This window comes from Chenopodium quinoa, unplaced genomic scaffold, assembly GCF_001683475.1.
Source record: "Chenopodium quinoa cultivar QQ74 unplaced genomic scaffold, ASM168347v1, whole genome shotgun sequence".
NCBI lineage: Eukaryota > Viridiplantae > Streptophyta > Magnoliopsida > Caryophyllales > Amaranthaceae > Chenopodium > Chenopodium quinoa.
The window spans coordinates 1,864,557-1,882,777 of NW_018744062.1; the positions used below are offsets into that span (position 1 = coordinate 1,864,557).

At 40.7% G+C, this 18,221-nt stretch overlaps 1 protein-coding gene across 1 annotated transcript; it reads left to right on the plus strand.

The window, feature by feature from the left end:
- The first annotated feature begins 4,269 nt into the window (after positions 1–4,269).
- On the plus strand, positions 4,270–18,141 carry LOC110690752. The gene is made up of 3 exons (XM_021867645.1): positions 4,270–4,530; positions 4,710–4,803; positions 16,085–18,141. The coding sequence occupies exon 3, from the start codon at positions 16,085–16,087 to the stop codon at positions 17,729–17,731; it is 1,647 nt and encodes a 548-aa protein (XP_021723337.1). The 5' UTR covers positions 4,270–4,530; positions 4,710–4,803; the 3' UTR covers positions 17,732–18,141.
- Positions 18,142–18,221: the final 80 nt, after the last annotated feature.

Sequence of the window (18,221 nt, forward strand, 5' to 3'; positions counted from 1 at the left end):
GTTTCAAGAGAAATAATCTTTGATGATATTCCCTTGGATGTGGAATATTATCATAGCGGAGGAGGATCGTTTCAGGCGAAGCAATCTTCTAATTTGGAAGCAGTTACAGGTGTAGCGGTTTTCAAGCGGGATGGCATTCTCTAGCTTGCAGAAGGTCATCAAAACAACAGCAGCAGCAAATCGGTTACTTTCAAAGACGTGTGCTCGACGGTGCAAGATACGCGTTTCTTAACTCTTCTATCTGTTTAACTAATGCTAGTTTTGCAGGTATCGGCGTTACAAGAGTGATTTAGGATCGCAGAACGTTCTGAATCATTCTCCGTCCCTATCGATACTTTGACTTTCGTTTTCGAAACTTGCGTTTCTCCAAACTCAGTCAAAGTGGGGGCTTCTGTAGACATTCATTTGTGTCTCCCCAAAACCAAACCCAGTGATGAATACCTTTCACGTCGAACCATAATCGAATGAGGTGAAAGTGTGGAAAAGTCTAGTGTTGCGGTTAGTTTTTGTTAAAATTCTTTCTTTCTGTTTTCGAAAACCAACTCTATTTTATGAAAACGTCTATTCCAGTTTAGTTTGGTCCATTATAAGGGTCCAATAATGGTGTAGTTGGATGGGGCTTGCAAAGACCTTTCCAACGATATATTATAAGCCCAATTCCGATGGATAATGAGGAAGTTATGGCCAAAATACTAAACTGGGCCCAAACCGGATTTTGCCTACGACCCAATGATCATGAGGAGGGTCCAAAGGTTTAATCCTATTCCTAAACTAATTAGGATTGATTAGAATCTTCTATAAGTTTCTAAAATATCTTAATTATCCTTTTTTGAAAAGATAAGATTAAGGAACTTGATTTAAATATAAACTTTCCTTTTTTATAAAACTTTCCCTTTTTAAAGTCCTAATTCTATTCGGATTTAAACATGTTCAAAGACAGTCAGATATTATTTTCGTGCCTCATATTTTTTATCCAAATTTTATATGGTTGGATAGATCTTGAAATTATCTTTCCAATGATATATTATAATAATAATTCCGAGCTATAACGGAAAAGATATGAATAAGATATCAAACTCTATCCAAAACTGACACCGTCTCACTATTTCGTTCATATCTTTTATTCTACACCATATTTTAATCTGATTATAATTGGGTTAGAAAGTAGACTTCAAGATCTTTCCAACGACATCTTATTCATCTTATTCCAATTCCTGGATCAAAAGATATGATAAAAACAAAATCCGCAAAAACTGTTGTCTACGAGTTCTATTTCGATTCGAATTTGGATTCTTTTCTTAATTCTTCGACCCTCTTTTTTCCTATAAATAGAGGTCATATCTCCCCCTTTTCAATCATCAACTCTCATCAAGATTTTCTTGATTATTCTCTCTCTTTTCTAAACTTTGTTTTCACATACAAAATTCCGCATTCACAAGATCTAGAAACACCTAGCCATATTCGAAGTTGCCTTCGCCCTAGACGTGAAAGGTTTTAATTTCTGAGGGTTTGGTCCCAAATCTCTCTTTCAATTATTTAATTTAATTGTTTTGATAATTTATTTTCCTTGAAGTTACTAACGTGTGTATTTTGTTATTAGAAAGAGGTACGAGGCATCAAAGTAAGTGTTTTAATTGATTAATTGATATTATGATGTAGAAATCATGTTTATATTGTTATTATGATATTCCTAGTATCATGTCTAGGTTAATTTTAATATCAAATATGATTGCTATGGTGCCTTTTATTCTCTTCCTAATATTTATGATTGTTAGTATCATGTTAGGGCTAAAGATTTGATTTTTATTGCTTAGTGACATGCTAGGGTTTGTTATTAATCTTGTTAGTATCATGCCTAGGATCTTGCTATGCTTTAACATGATTATGATTATGATTGATATTATTATTATTAATGATGTTGATTATTTATTATGTTGCTTGATACATATTATTTTATATTGTTATTGCTTGATCACCTTTATTGCATGTTTAAAGGGAATTGATACTTGTAATCACGCTTAATAAGATAATTAATAATCTTGTTTAGGGTTAATTGTGATTATAATTCAAGTGATCGCCAATAATAGTTTATTTGTGCATTAAATTCAACCAACATAGATTAAACAGGTTTAGGGTTAATCTATTGATTGCATGTTAGTCAGAAAGCGCACATGAATACGAGCAGAATAAAGTAGAGGCCTATTATTAGGGCAGGTTCAATCTCTTTTAGGTTGGATTTGTACCATCATCCCCGAACCCTTATTTGGTTCATGACCTTATGGAGTTGGCGATCTCTTGGATCGTTAAGGGGTGTAACCTTCACCTCGTGAACGGTTTATAAGTTCCTTAAAAACTTGTTGGCGACTCTTTTGCTCTATCTTCTTCCCTTTTGGACGCCACCGTACTTTAGTGTATGATCACAGTGGGGTTCAAGCTAGTGGGATTTTTAAGGCTTGAAATTATTCCCTACAGTTTTTGGCGACTCCGCTGGGGAGGATTTCTATTTTAATTCCTGAATTTGTTTCGGCAATGATTTAGAATTAGTGGATGAGACTCGAAAAGTTCTAAGTATTTCATGTGCGTAATTTTGATTAACATTATTGTCATATGCATAAAAAGGTTCTCATTTGAAAGACCATCCGTAATGAGTCAAAAACATAGGATTTTACACGTAGGAAATTTGAGAAATGTCTTTCACAACTAGGACTGAAATAACACCGCGCGAAACTGGATGATTTTATTGAGCACAGTAAGCTGCTGAGGCATGTGAGAAGTAGCGTCAGGGGCCAGAGCTTGGCGCCAACATTTTAGTCGTAGCGCCAGACGCCAGTATTGGCGCCAGGCGCTACAGCTAAAATTTGGCGCCAGTCTCTGTTTGCTGGCGCCAATTTCCCCCAATACCGAGCCAGAAATATGCGTTCTAATTTCGACCGGTTTTTCGTATTGTTTGCTCGATCCTACTTCCTGATTGAAGCCGACTCAGACAGCTAAAAGTTCGACGTTGAAGCCGACTCAGACAACGATTGGTTTCTCCTCCGGTTTATGATTTCCCGGGCATCAAGCGTTGATTTTTTACTTCTCACCGGCTGCTGGGTCCGGCGAGTGTTATTGGTGTTCCCCCTAGGAAGGAGAATTTTTTACCAATCAATGGTCCCAGCTGCCTTCTCCTTTGGGTGGGGAGTGGGTTGCCGGTCTCTGACCGACTTCCCCTTCTCGGGAGGAGTCTTCTTCGCTGACTGACCTTTGCTTGGGCCAGCCCGACTTTTGGTGATCAACTCTTTAATTTCACCCTTGAAACTTGTCATGAATCTCATGAGTTCGTCTTGGGTGACAGGGTCTGATCCAGCTGCCGTTTGGGTTTCCCCTTCCGGCTTCCCAGAGGGTCGACTGGGACCCGCCTGGGAGGCACCCCGCTCCAGGGTGTCTTTGGGCCGGATGCGCTTGGTTTTGAGAGAGCCGTCTTCTGCTGTAAAGGCTTCGACCTGAGGGTCTTCATCCTCCTCATGGTCTGTAAAAACTTCTGGGTCTTCACCCAGACGGTTAGGGGGTGGTACAGACTCTTGAACCATCTTCGAGGTACTCTCCCCACAGATGGCGCCAAATGTTTTGGGTGTTTTTGTCCCTCGGAAGAGTTACGTCACGAAGTCTGATCCGGCCGATCTGTACCTGCAAAATAACGGAGACTCCGGGTGGTTGGAGCTCCGCCTCCGACGGTCAAGTTAGTAACTTGAAACGGAATAAAGAGTACGGAAATTTAGGTGGGGATCTGCTTGGATTCCAAGCTCAGGTGTTTCTCTGATGTAAGAGAATGCAGGTGTATTAAATGGTAAAACGTGCCCTCAAAATGAGGGACATCTCCCTATTTATAGGGTCTTTGGGAATTGTGCCCCTGATTAGGTCACTGAACCCTAATCATTGGTGGACTGCGCCGTTTTTGCGGCGTTCTCGGGATTTGGGCCTGAATGCCGCCTTTTTTCCCTTTATTTCTGGAATGACACGTGTCAAGCAGGGATTGGTCCATTTTGGACCAATCTGGGGGGCTGACACGTGTCACCTTCTGATTGGGCCACATGGCAGGGTAAAATTACCCTAAACAAGTATGATAATAGACATGTATCAACTAAAAAAAAGAGAGGAAGTAGTTACAAATATGAAAGTAGATAAGCGTTTTACTACCTCTATTTCTTATTATGCGTAAGAAAAAAATATTTTATGGTTCAGAAATAATATCCCTTTGTTATACATAATGAAAAACTCAAGTACGGAGTAGTATTTTTGTGGTAAAATAAATCCAAATTCAAACCATTTGTGGAGTAGGCTTAAAAAACTGGCTCATACGAAAGAACCCAACCCGATCAGACCCGACCAAAAGCACTAACCTCCAGCCGGCGTCATCTTGACTATAGTTCATGGGCTAGCAGTTGTGGACTGTGGTTAGGTGGATTGAAGTGAAAAGGCGGAAAAATGGAAATGAGAAAAAGCAACGATCTTTGTCTCTTTTCTGTATTGAAGCCGAAGATCTATTCGTGTGTAAGACTTTCTGATTCCCTGTTTTATGAATTTTTATTGCTTACTTCATTTGCTATTATTAGGTTTTTATCTGAAATCTCAAGCCCCGTATTCAATCAGAGAAATTAATCCGCGCATAGATACATAATAATTGATTAATTGTTCATTGTTGATTGATCAATTGATTGAAAATGTTGTAGGATGGAAATAAATACTCAGCTTTGCCGACTGCGATAAATTGGGAGCTTTCTTTGATTTGAATAAGCGATTTTCCTCATAAATCACCAATTGCAGGTAATCATATTCAATTATCTTGTATTGATTCTGTTACAAATCTTTTTTTTTTTTTTTTTTAAATGTAATCTTATTTATTTTGGAATTGTATATTATCAAAATTATAGTACTGGTATTAAAAAGATTACCCCTTGTATTTGTTGGAATGGGGAAACATACAGCAAAGGAGTGTGCATTACATAAGAGGGATTAAACCCTATAAGCCCCAAAGCCGCTCTATATATATTTGTTTGGAAAAATGGAAAAGAAAAATCCAACCTTTGCATTTTTATTTACAAAAATCCAACCTTTGCATTTTTCTTTACAAAAATCCAACCTTCATTTTATTCTTCAAAAATCCATTACATGTGGATGACCGGTTTTTCTAAGTTATATGCCACGCGTAAGCTATTAATAGGTGAATTATTTATTTAATTATTAAAAAAAATTAAAAGAAAAAGAAAAAAAAATCAGAATCCCTTTTCCACCACCACCACCTTCCCCTGCCACCTCCACCATCTTCCCCTGCCACCACTCCCTCTCCCCCTCCCTCCCCTGCGCGCCCACCGAAACCCAACACACACCACCAAAACCGCACAGCCACCAACACACACACACCCAGCCACCAACAAAACCGCACAGCCACCAACTCCACCGTCCAGCCACCACCTCCAAACCCAAACCCCGCTAACCGCCCAGCCGCCAAAAAAAAAATAATCAAAAAACCCCCTTTTTTCCGTCACATCAGCCACCCAAATCACCCACCTTCGATTCCCTTAACCTCGAAACCCTCCGTACCTGAAACCTAGCCCCTAAAAACCTCCTCGAAACACAGCCCGATGTCACCCTTTGCACTTTTTCGTCACTACCACCACCACCTTCTCCTACCACCAACACACTTGCCCATCCCACCCTTTGCAAATCATAAGCCTTGACTCCATGAAGGAAGAGGTGAGAGAGAGATAGAGAGGGGGAATGAGAGTGAGGGAGGGGAGGAGAGGTGAAACGACGGTGATGAGTGGTGGAGGCGGAGGTGGGGTTGGTGGTTTCAGTGTTTGAGGTGAGAGGAGAGAGAAAGAAGAGGAGTGAGATGGAAAAATGAGAGAATTACAAAAAAAAAAAAAAAAAAAACTTTTTCAACCAGTCGCAGGTAAAATGGACGTGTTGGGGAAGGCGGGGTATAAAAGTTGGATTTTTGAGGAATAAAATGAAGGTTGGATTTTTATAAGGAAAAGGTGCTAAGGTTGGATTTTTCTTTTCCATTTTTCCTATTTGTTTTTAATCACACCTAACATGTACGGGTACTTCGTATCGTATAGTGTATATCTTCTGCTATTTGTCCAAGTCAAACCATTTAAGAAACTAGATTATGTCCTTGAACTATGCTGTCTTTGTTACCTACTTCAAACATCGGGACATGATTCTCAGGCTGTTGGAGGCTCTCTAGTCTCATCTGGTACATCCTCAAATTATGTGCTTTGGCATGTCAGATTGTGTAATTGAAATGAAATGACATTCTTCTATAGAATTAGATATTGAGTTACTTTGATTTAAGTTCAAACTCCTGAAATTATCAACAAAAAGCTGATTGCATTATAAACTAATCCCTTTAAGCATCCTTTTCATCTAACTCTGATTGTTAATGTCCTTAAAGATTCATCTTGAGCTAAAATATTGTCACTGAATACTCTTTTAGCTCCATTTGCAATGGGCAATGAGTTTAAGTTTTGCAAAATAGCAAGTCCAAAACACTTGCCCGAATTGTTATTAACTCATGCACGTCCAATTTTTTTTCTCAAAAATCAAGCTTTATTTGAGATTGTGATACATGCTCAGCTTTGATAATAATGATGCTCGCTACTCATGCTCAATGAGCTCTTCCTCAATTTGACTAATAAAGAACCTTAGGGATTCCACATTAATTTCTAGGAGGAGCATTATGGCTATTTCCTTAAACCTAAAATGCTATTTTGACTTTTTACTTCACCTATAGGAGTGTGTTTGTCTTATGAACACTAAAGGAAATGTTGAGAGTTCATATCACAACTCAATAAATTCTTGTGTTTGTTTTATGAGAAAGGAGAGATTAACTCTCAATCTCTCTTACCATAGTTCCCTCCATTTTATTACCTAAAGGGGTTAAGGGGGTGGGGTGTTTGGAGGAGAAAGGGAGAGGCATGTTTAGTAAGGGCATATATGTGAATTTGTTGTTTAATCCTAACATTTTTTTTTTCCAATCACCAAATAAGGGATTTGTTTTATTTTCATGAATTCTCACCTACCATTCCGCATTCTTAACCCTACCCTCTACTCCCCCAACACCCATGCTCGCATGCTAAACACCCCAACTACTCATGTCAGATACTCGACATTCAACACTCGAGCATTGATATGACACTTAAATACTTTACTTGGCCAAGATCATGCAAAGATTTTATAAAATAAATGTGCCTGACAATTGGGAGTTAGGAGACTTGGGACACATACTCGTGTTTGGCACTTCTAATTGAGTTTGAGTATTATTGCTTATAGACGCCATAGGTAGCACCTTGTATGCAAATAATGGAATCCATCACGGTCTCTCTCATCATTCTTGTCTTTTTTGTTTCTTCGTTTTGCATGTTGTTCTTGTCTCCTTCCTTTCTTCCTCAATCTCTCTCCTTGATATCTTTTGGTTTTCACCTCCTCTCACATCTTCATCCTTTAATTGGTGATCACAAAATATAAAAAATAAGAACTTTGCTTTCCTATGAGAAATTACTCCAAACATCATTTATGAGAAAGTGCTTAAGAGAGGACATAAGGTAAACTGGTGGAAGCTTGGTAGGATTATATTGTGCTCAGCTGCTCCGTATATCTAAATTAGGTTTTTTTTTTTTTTTTTTTTTTTTTTTTTTGAACTATTGTATTAGGGATTTTTCTTGTATAATATTTAAGGATTTGCTGGTTTGGTGGCGTTAGATCCTCACTGGAAAATGTGATTGACAGACTTTTTTTATTTAAAAAAAAATTAACTGTTAAGTTTTTGTTACCTCTTGGTGTTTGATTTTCTTATTGTATATTGCAACAGTTTGATTATTCTGCGCTTTTTTGGGGTTTATATTTGAATAGTAATCTTTCTGGATATTTCTTTAGAAATCATACACAAAGTATAGTGTAAATTAGCTTTGATACCAAATTTGGATCCTGGATTTGTTACCCTCTTGTTAGTTTGGACCTTTTAGATTTGACTCCAAATCTTGACATTTTTATACTTGATTTATCAAAATTTAAGCTCTTTCCTTTGGGAAAAAAGCTCATTATGTGGCTCGGATTGGGAGGCAAGGGTGAAATATTGACTATACTCATGGGTTTATGCGTATGGCTTCTAGATTGGGAGGCAAGGGAAATGGGAATAGTTTTGTATGTAAATTTGAAAAGAAAATAAATGTTTATTCCCATAATCAGTCAAGATGACCCCGAATTCTCAATTTAAATTTTTATTCCCACCTAGCACCCCTTCTCAAGTGGTAAATGGATTGTAATGGAAAAATATGAAGAAAACACTAGTTTGGGGAATGAGAATGTTTTCCCATGGAGATTGTTGGTTGTGTCCATACTAAATTACACTTAATAGTTAATATTGATTCCCACTACCCCAATTTATTACCGGCTATCAAACAGACCATTAGATAATTAGAGTAAGGTGGTTTGTTGATAAAAATTACTCCCTCCATCCCCAAATGATAGTCCCTTATGGGCAAATTTTAGTCCCAAAATGTTCACCCCGTTTGTTTTTTCCAACAACCATTAATATTAATTTTTTATCCAAATTCCCTCCAATTTGCAACAATAGTTGTGCAAATTTAACTTTCCCATGTACTTTTATTACTTTCTCTCTCTACTTTTTAGCATACCCAATGTCAATTTACTTTTTCAATCTACTTTTACTATTCTTATTTGTGTTTATTAATTCCCATGAAAATGCCCACAAGGGACTATCAATAGGGGACGGAGTATATATATACATATATATATATACATATATATATATATATATATATATATTCATATACATATATATATATATATATATATATATATACATATATATATATATATATATACATATATATATATATATATACATATATATATATATATATATAGAATTGAGATCATGTGAGAACCAAGGTGAATAATAGGAAATAGGAACTAATCTCATGATCGCACTCCATTTAATGGCTCATATTACACCCGCTCTCATTAATGGCATTCTCGTAATTTTGCTGTTTTCAAACTTTTTTTCCAGTTTTTTTTAACTTTTAAGACAATTTTCATTTACTTTAAGACTGATTTCATTTACTTTTACTAAATTTTCATTTACTTTTGAGAAATAAAACTGGAAACTATTTCATAAAGTTAAAATATTACAAAAATGCCATTAATGACATGGGAAGCATGTGAGCCATCCGATTAACATGATCTAAGGGTCTAGATTAGTTCCTAGTTCTTATTTTAGTGTTGGTTCTCATTATAACTTGGTCCTATAATGATTTTACGTGCATAAGACTCAAATTTATTGTTCATATATTTTGAACATAATGTGCACAATTTCGTTTTTTCACAGAAAATTCAAAAAAAAAAAAAAATTAGTACAAAAATCAATTTTGCACATTTAGTGAAAAACTTCTGCACATTTTCATTCTTCTCAATTGAGAAGCTTCTCATTAGATCTCAACCCTATATTTATATATGTAACGGACACAATACTTAACAAGGGCCGTGGTTTGATCACTTATGCAAGAAGGAGGAGGAGGGGTCAGCAAATTAGAATGTCAGAGAATGGACAGCAGGGCAGTCACCAAGCAGAGCAACCACCACCAATCAGGGAAGAGCCTTAACAACTGCAGCAACAACTTTTGTTGTTTTCCTTCTTTTGGCAGATTATGTATATATAAGAAAAGGAGGGTAGGATGTGCGAGGCAGGCAAGATCATTGTAATTTCTTAGAGCTAGAGAGTGGTGCCCTAAAGGTGCTAAGTCCGAGATTAGTAGCCTCAAGCTACTCTTGTGCTTGTTACTCCATTTTCGAATTAATCAAATAGCTGCCTTTCTTCCCAAGATTGAATCTTTATTGCTTGAACTTATTCTATTACATATAAATACTCACTAGAGTGTTACAAGTGGTATCAGAGCGGCGATCCTACGCTTGTCGGTACCGGAAACCACCACTCCATACTCTGCTTTCAAAAAAAAAAAAAAAGAGAGAAACATGGTGGCCTCTGCAACTCAGAGATGCGATAACTTGGATGAGCAAATGGCCGGAGTACAGACGCGGTTGGAGGCAATGGAAGCGGTGATGAAGACACAAGAAGAAACACTCAAGAAGCAGCCAAAAGCTCGATAATCAGTTTGAGCTGCTACGACAACAACAAGAAGCCCAGACGGCAGCAAACGCCACTAATCAAGCCCAGTTCTTCGAGGAGCTGCGAAACTTGGTTAACTAGAGGAACCATGAACAAGGGCTAGGCTAGACACCTGGAGCCCGCAATTGGAACGATCAGAACAGCGGTGGTGACCACCGTTGGAAGCCGAGGAAACTAGATATGCCCTTATTCGAAGGAACGGACCCTGATGGCTGGATACTTAAGGGAGAGAAGTATTTTCTCCATTACCGCCTCACGGAGGAACAAAAACTGCAAGCGGCGGTTTCGGCGTTGGAGGGCGACGCGCTGCGGTGGTTCCAATGGGAGAATAGGAGGAGGCCGATTGCTAACTGGGAGAGCATGAAGGCGCGAATTTTGCGGCAATTCCGACCAACCCACGCCGGAAGCCTCCATGAGCAGGCTAGCCGCAAGCCAGGAGACCACCGTAATGGAGTACCGTAAGAAGTTCATCGAACTATCAGCTCCATTGGAGGATATCCCTAAAACTATTATGATGGGCCATTTTATACAGGGGCTCAAAGACGAAATCAAGGCTGACGTGGCTCATGAACCCGTTTAACCTAGAACAGGCCATGGAGATCGCGGGTCGGGTCGAAGAGAGAAATCGGATCGGCGGGTTAAGGAAACCACCCGGTTATTTCAGGTCGGGTAAATCCATTGCCAGTGCATCCGGATCGTCTGGATCCAAAGCCCTAACCGGGTCGAGTCTTATTGGCACCTTTGGCACTCTAGCCAACAAGCCACGACATTCAAGGGATGGCCAAAAGCACCCGTTATTACCACCGAATCTCAGGCCTCCGTGAATTTTCCCCGATCTACCACCAGCTCGACGGCGAGGTCCAGTGAGCCACTGCGAATGACCGATTTCGAGCACCAAGAGCGCAAGGCCAAGGGGCTTTGTTTCCGATGCGACAAGCGGTGGAGTGTGGGTCACCGCTGCAAGAATCGAGAACTCAGCGTGCTATTGCTGGGGAGCGAAGAAGACGTGGGCCATCCAAGCCGCCGGAATTGGACTCCAGCGACGACGAAGTAGCTGCCAGAGTTTCTCTCTGTTCTTTGGTAGGTTTTCGAAACCTAGAACTATGAAATTGGAAGGGAGGGTGGGCCCTAAACCGGTGGTGATACTAGTGGACCCCGGTGCCACCCATAACTTTATCTCCGATGTGTTAGTGACGGAGGTGGGAGTTCCGGTGAGTGGTGACCGTGAGTTTGGGGTGTCGCTCGGAAATGGAGATGTGATTGTGGGCAGGGGAGATGTGCAGGGGTAAGGGTGGTCTTGAATGGTGGATTCGTGGTGGTAGACAACTTTCTGCCACTTAAATTGGGCAGTGCCGATCTGATTTTGGGGATTGAATGGTTAAAGAAGCTTGGGTCAGTCACGCACAATCGGAAAGCACACATAATGAGTTTTATGGTAGGTGATCGTAGGGTAACCTTGGTGGGGAATCCAGCCTTGGAACGCTCAAAGGTGTCGCTCAAGGCGATGATAAAAACCTTGAGACACGAGGGTGGAGGTTTATGGGTAGAAATCAACCATGTGGAGATGAACTCGAGTGAGGGGAAGGTCGAACCACTGGTGGTTGGGTGATGTAATGGAGGAATTTCAAGGTGTGTTTGCTGACCCTAAGGGGTTGCCACCCAAGAGGGGTCATGAACACGCAATTGTGTTGGAGGGGAGCAACCTGGTGAGCATGAGACCTTACCGGTACCCCCAATTTCAGAAAGATGAGATTGAACGGATGATTAGGGAGATGTTGGCTGCCGGTATCATAAAGCCGTCTGCGAGTCCCTTTTCAAGCCCGGTTTTGTTGGTTAAAAAGAAGGATGGTTCGTGGCGCTTTTGCGTAGACTATCGTGCCTTGAACCGGGAGACAATTCCGGATAAATACCCCATTCCTATTATAGATGAGCTCTTGGATGAGCTTCACGGGGCTGCCATCTTTTCCAAGCTCGACCTTAAATCGGGCTACCACCAAATTCTTGTGAGGGAGGAGGATACACATAAAACGGCCTTCCGGACCCATGAGGGTCACTACGAATTTTTGGTGATGCCCTTCGGGCTCACTAATGCACCCGCCACTTTCCAAGCCTTAATGAATGAAGTGTTTCGACCTCACTTGAGAAAATTCGTGCTAGTGTTCTTCGATGACATCTTGATTTATAGCCCCAACATAGAGAGTCATCGAGAGCACATGAGAGTAGTGTTGGGATTGCTCAAGGAGCATAGCTTGGTGGTAAATTTTAAGAAGTGTGAGTTTGGGCAGCCGCAAGTGGCTTATTTGGGTCACGTGGTGTCCCAAGATGGAGTAGCCGTGGACACGGAGAAAGTCAAGGCTATGGTGGAGTGGCCTACTCCTAAAAATTTGAAAGAATTGCGGGGTTTCTTGGGGCTAATCGGGTACTATCGCAAATTCATTAAAGGGTATGCCCAAATAGCTAAACCATTGACCGAGCAACTCAAGAGATGCTCGGTGTTGGTGATGCCAGATTTCAGCAAGCTATTCGTGGTGGAGGCCGACGCCTCGGGCTATGATCTAGGAGCGGTGTTAATGCAAGACTCAAGGCCTATAGCGTTTTACAGCAAGTTGTTGGGGCCCAAGTCGCGAGCAAAAGCCACTTATGAGAAGGAATTAATGGCGATTTGTCTTGCCATTGTCAAGTGGCGCCACTACTTGTTGGGCCGTCATTTTGTGGTGAGGACGGATCAACAAAGCTTGAAATATTTGATGGAGCAACGAGAAGTGGGAGGAGACTATCAAAAATGGGTGCGCAAGTTGTTGGTTTTCGACTTTGAAATCCAATTCAAGCCGGGGGCTAGCAATAGGGTGGCGGATGCACTCTCTAGGAGGGGTAGTTCGGAGTTGGAAATGGCAGCCATGACCTCCATCCAAGGGATCAAGTGGGATGAGGTGAAAAGAGAGGTTGAGGCGGATAACCTTTTGGGAAAAATAGCAGCAGCAGTGAAGCAAGGGGAGGGGAATTACGTGGGGTACACAGTAGAAGATGGCAGGTTGTTGTTTAAGGGGAGGGTTGCAATACCCAGGTCATCCACCTTAATTCCCAAACTCTTAGAGAGAGTACCATGATAGCCCAATTGGAGGACATCAAGGGGAGACCAAAACCTACTTGAGGGTTGCTTTGGAGTGGTATTGGATTGGTATGAGGAAGGACATCGGAGAGCATGTACAACGCTGCCCCACCTGCCAACAAGCAAAGCATTCCCAAATGCAACCCGCGGGACTACTACAACCCCTACCCATTCCCGAGGCCATTTGGGAGGACATCTCAATGGACTTCATTGAAGGTCTTCCAAATTCGATGGGGATGAATTCTATCTTGGTTGTGGTAGATAGACTCTCTAAATATGCGCATTTTGTGGGTTTAAAACACCCCTATAGTGCTGCTACAGTGGTTGCCATTTTTGTTTAAGAGGTGGTCAAGCTCCATGGTTTCCCTAGCTCTATAGTTTCGGATCGGGATCGCATATTCATGAGTATTTTTTGGCGTGAGTTGTTTAAGTTACAAGGCACGGAACTTAAAAGAAGCACCGCATACCATCCCCAAACCGACGGCCAAACTGAAATAGTCAACAAGACCTTGGAAACTTATCTAAGGTGCTTCGTGAATGGGCAGCCCAAGTCTTGGGGAAAATGTTACATTGGGCTGAATTTGCTTACAATACCGCCCACCATGAGTCAATCGGGTTCACCCCTTTCCGAGTGGTCTATGGAAGAGACCCTCCGAAGCTAATTAAGGTGGGTAGAGGCCAAACCCCGGTAGATAGTTTGGAGGTGTGGTTACAAGAGAGGGATTGGGTGCTCGAAGATTTGAAAATGAATTTGCTCCGTGCTCAGCATAGGATGAAAGCCAATGCCGATTTAAAGAGAAGGGAAGAGGAGTTCCAAGTAGGAGATTATGTCTATCTAAAGCTCTAGCCATATAGACAAAAATAGCTTGCTAAGAGGCATAATGAGAAGCTCTCTCCGCGTTGTTATGGACTGTTCTTGGTGGTGCAACGCGTGGGAAAGGTGGCCTACAAGCTGGGCCTGCCTGATTCTTGCCGAGTGCACCCAGTCTTCCACGTTTCTCGGCTAAAAAGAGCACTAGGCAGCCAAGGAGTGAGCCCCACCATACCGACCCAGCTGACAGAAGAGCTCCGCTGGAGCTGCAAGCAGAGCCTCAGCAGGTGCTGGATGTCAGGAAATCTAGCAGCTCACCCTCGGAGTTGGAGGTGCTGATCAAATGGGAGGGCTTACCCATACTTGAGGCCACATGGGAAGAAGCCTCACTCATCTCCGAGCGCTTTCCTACCTTTCACCTTGAGGACAAGGTGAGTCTTCAAGGGGGAGGGAATGTAACGGACACAATACTCAACAAGGGCCGTGGTTTGATCACTTATGCAAGAAGGAGGAGGAGGGGTCAGCAAATTGGAATGGAATGTCAGAGAATGGACAGCAGGGCAGTCACAGAGCAGCCACCACCAATCAGGGAATAGCCTTGACAGCTGCAGCAACAACTTTTGTTGTTTTCCTTCTTTTGGCAGATTATGTATATATAAGAAAGGGAGGGTAGGATGTGCGAGGCAGGCAAGATCATTGTAATTTCTTAGAGCTAGAGAGTGGTGCCCTAAAGGTGCTAAGTCCGAGATTAGTAGCCTCAAGCTACTCTTGTGCTTGTTACTCCATTTTCGAATTAATCAAATAGCTGCCTTTCTCCCCAAGATTGAATCTTTATTGCTTGAACTTATTCTATTACTTATAAATACTCACTAGAGTGTTACAATATATATATATATATATATATATATATATATATATATATATATATATATATATATATATATATATAAATATATATATATATATTAATTACAGCAGTGAGCATTTGAGAAGCTAACATACTCTCCCAGTTCACTCAAATTAAGGTCTTACTTCTCAATGCCCTCTCCACTCCCTCTCTTTGCTATTTATTACGAATACATCAATACCTAGGATGTTACACCTGCTCTGATCACCTTCTTTGTCCTCTTCTGGCAGCTCAGTCACCTTGCCTGCCTGCAATCCCTTCTCTATTACCTGGTTGTCTTTTTTGGCGTCTCACGTATGTGATTCACAGGTGCTCTGCTATGGTGCATCACAGATTTTCCATATTAGAAAGTAGAAAGCTGCCTTTTTTACTCTATATACTCCAGACCAATCTATTTGGGTGCTTCTGCAGATCCCATTAAAAATGAATTACTGTAGAGTGGTGTAATAATCACTTCGGCATTTTCATATTTTGTTTGAAAGATCTTTGTTTACAGTTCAGAATCTATGGAACATTGTGTGGCCTTTATCTCCCAACTTTACCCCTGCCTCCTCCCCTAATTATCATTTAATTTGTTAATGGAGTAACATAAAGGGATTAGTCATCTTTTTATTGGGAAATTAAAAAAAAGTATTTTGTTTACTGTTCAATACAATGGTTCTATGCCTTTTTCCTTCCAACTTTACCGGTTTACCCTTTTTTCCTCCCCTAATTATTTGTTTGTGTTTTGTTGTTTGAGTAATATGAAGGAAAATGTTTGTCAATTATAGGATTCCTTGATTAGCATGCCGATATTTAAGAAGCAGAGTGACTTTTGATGTGCTATTTTCTAAAAGTATTATCTGTCCACCTATTATGACATTTTATAATCCTGATGCTTTTATTGGTCTTATAAGCTTTCAATCTGCTCATCTTTTTTTGAAATATGTTGAAATTTTTTTCTGACAACTTTTCTCTTTGATCTCTGTATTTCTATTTTCAATTTTTCATGTAGTTAAGGTCTTTTGATATCTCGTTTGGATAATATGTGCCCTCCCACATTTTAAACCTTTTTTATGAATATTACAGATGGAATTGGACTTGCAAACTAATACACTAGTATCACCTCATTCTAATTTGCCTGGTCACGTCAATAATGGCTCGACAAATGATCGTGTAGAAATGCCTGAGGCATGTGGTCTTTGTGGAAGAACTCTATCATTGGAGGATGAAAATAATAGTGGTCTCCAAAGTGTCAACATATGTGATGACTGTAAATTTTTGCTGGTTGAAGATTTTGGCACCCCAGCACACAACTCTCTTCGAAGAAGGGTCTCTGGAGGAAGGTCAATTAATGGAAGTTCTGAGGTCATTGAAAATTTCTCACAACAGTTCTCACAAATAATTAGCCTAGCACGACATACTGAGCCTGAGCATGAAGATGTTCGTGGAGATACCGATCCTAATGTGATGGTACTGCAGCCGGCTAGTTCTAATACAACACCTAATGGTTCTAGTAGATGGCGGAGACTATTTTCTGAGACAGGAAGTGAAGGATTCAACTCCGATTCGTTTTATGGAGAGAGTGAATCTAATGTCAGCGTTGGTGGACACAGGATTTATCATAGTAATAGTGATGCTCTGTCATTTAGTACTTATGAAGGTGACTCTGGTGTTTCAATTGATGATCATACCTACTTTGACATAGACTTATTTGTCCAATCTATGGAGAGAAGTGATATTGACAGTGACACTGATATTGATCCAATGCATGCTGGTATTGTGCACTGGAATTCTGATGAGGATGAAGTAGAAGATGGTGAGTGGGAAGAAATTGATGCTGAGGAGAATACAGTTAGGCCTCGTGAAATTCGAGCTCATATTGATTCAAGTGCTGGCAATGATTATTTTGTTGAACATAGTAGAACAGATTCTTCTGAGTTTGAGAGGATGATTCGCCGGAGAATTAGGGAAGTTAGGGACCTCCAGATTCCCAGCATCCCTGCAAGCATGGAAGTGTTTGGTGAAGCACCATATAGTGGTGATCCTGCAAATTATCTTGATTCTTTAGTATTTGAAGAATTTTTGGATCATCTTACTGAGACTGATAATGCAAGAAGAGGAGCACCTCCTGCAGCTGTGTCTTTCATTGATAAACTGCCCCTCGTAGTCATTACTGATGAGCATCTGAAACCTGATGGCTTGGCTTGTGCAATCTGTAAAGATTTGTTGATGATTGGCATTGAAGTGAATCAGCTGCCCTGCTGTCACCTATACCATCCATCCTGTATATTGCCGTGGTTGAGTGCGAGGAATTCTTGCCCCCTTTGTCGATATGAACTCCCAACCGATGACAGAGATTATGAGCGAGGCAAGCGCCACGCTAGCCATAGAATGTTCAGTTCTGAAATCCAGGAGGGTAGGGATGATGGTTTTTCAGTTGCCACTGATACAAGTGAAGTGGATGAATCTCAAGATTTTGCTGCTGCATTGGGTGATTTAGGTCCTCCGGCAATTATTTCACACACCAATGGTAGGAGGGGAGGGTGGTTATTCTCGGCAGCCGCTCCTATATTTGGCCTAGCAGGAATTGTCTTGGTGCTTTGGTTGGGCAATTCTCTAGCTGGAAGTTCAAATGGGCAAACTAATTCAAATGGATGGCCTCCACAACCCATCCAACCTTCTGGCTCAGGCTCCCGCAATGAGCGGGAAAAGAGGTGGTGGTGGTGGTTTTAGTCATGCGGAGTGTAAAAGATGCTGAAAGCTACTGCTTCTGCTCTTGTCCATAACTGTAAGAATGGGATACTACTGCCATAGTGTCATATGTTCATTGTAGGATTCATCGCTTCAGTTCTCACTTCTCAGAGTCATCAGGTTTTGAATCAACGTTTGCTAATGCAACTTTTAGTCTGTCTGTCTGTCTGTCTGAGCCTGCAAAATATAGACAGGGTTCTGTAAAATTATGATTTTGCTGATTGTAAAGGGTCTTTTGTACAGAACATAGATTTGCTCCGTAGCCTGAAACTATCTGATTTCTTTATTTCACTCAAGAAACCTGGGCAATGCTGCCATTTTTCGTTAGGGTAGATCATTGTTCATGTGGCACTCTCTACATCCAGATTAAATTTTTCTTTATGATTTGAATACATGATCTCAATTTTAAGGGTTTTCATAAAGTCAATGTTATCCTACTAATATACGTAGTATTGAATATCATTATATCAAT

Excerpts from the sequence above, each read along its gene's own strand:
- LOC110690752 (XM_021867645.1), top strand. The coding sequence starts at position 16,085 with ATGGAATTGGACTTGCAAACTAATACACTAGTATCACCTCATTCTAAT.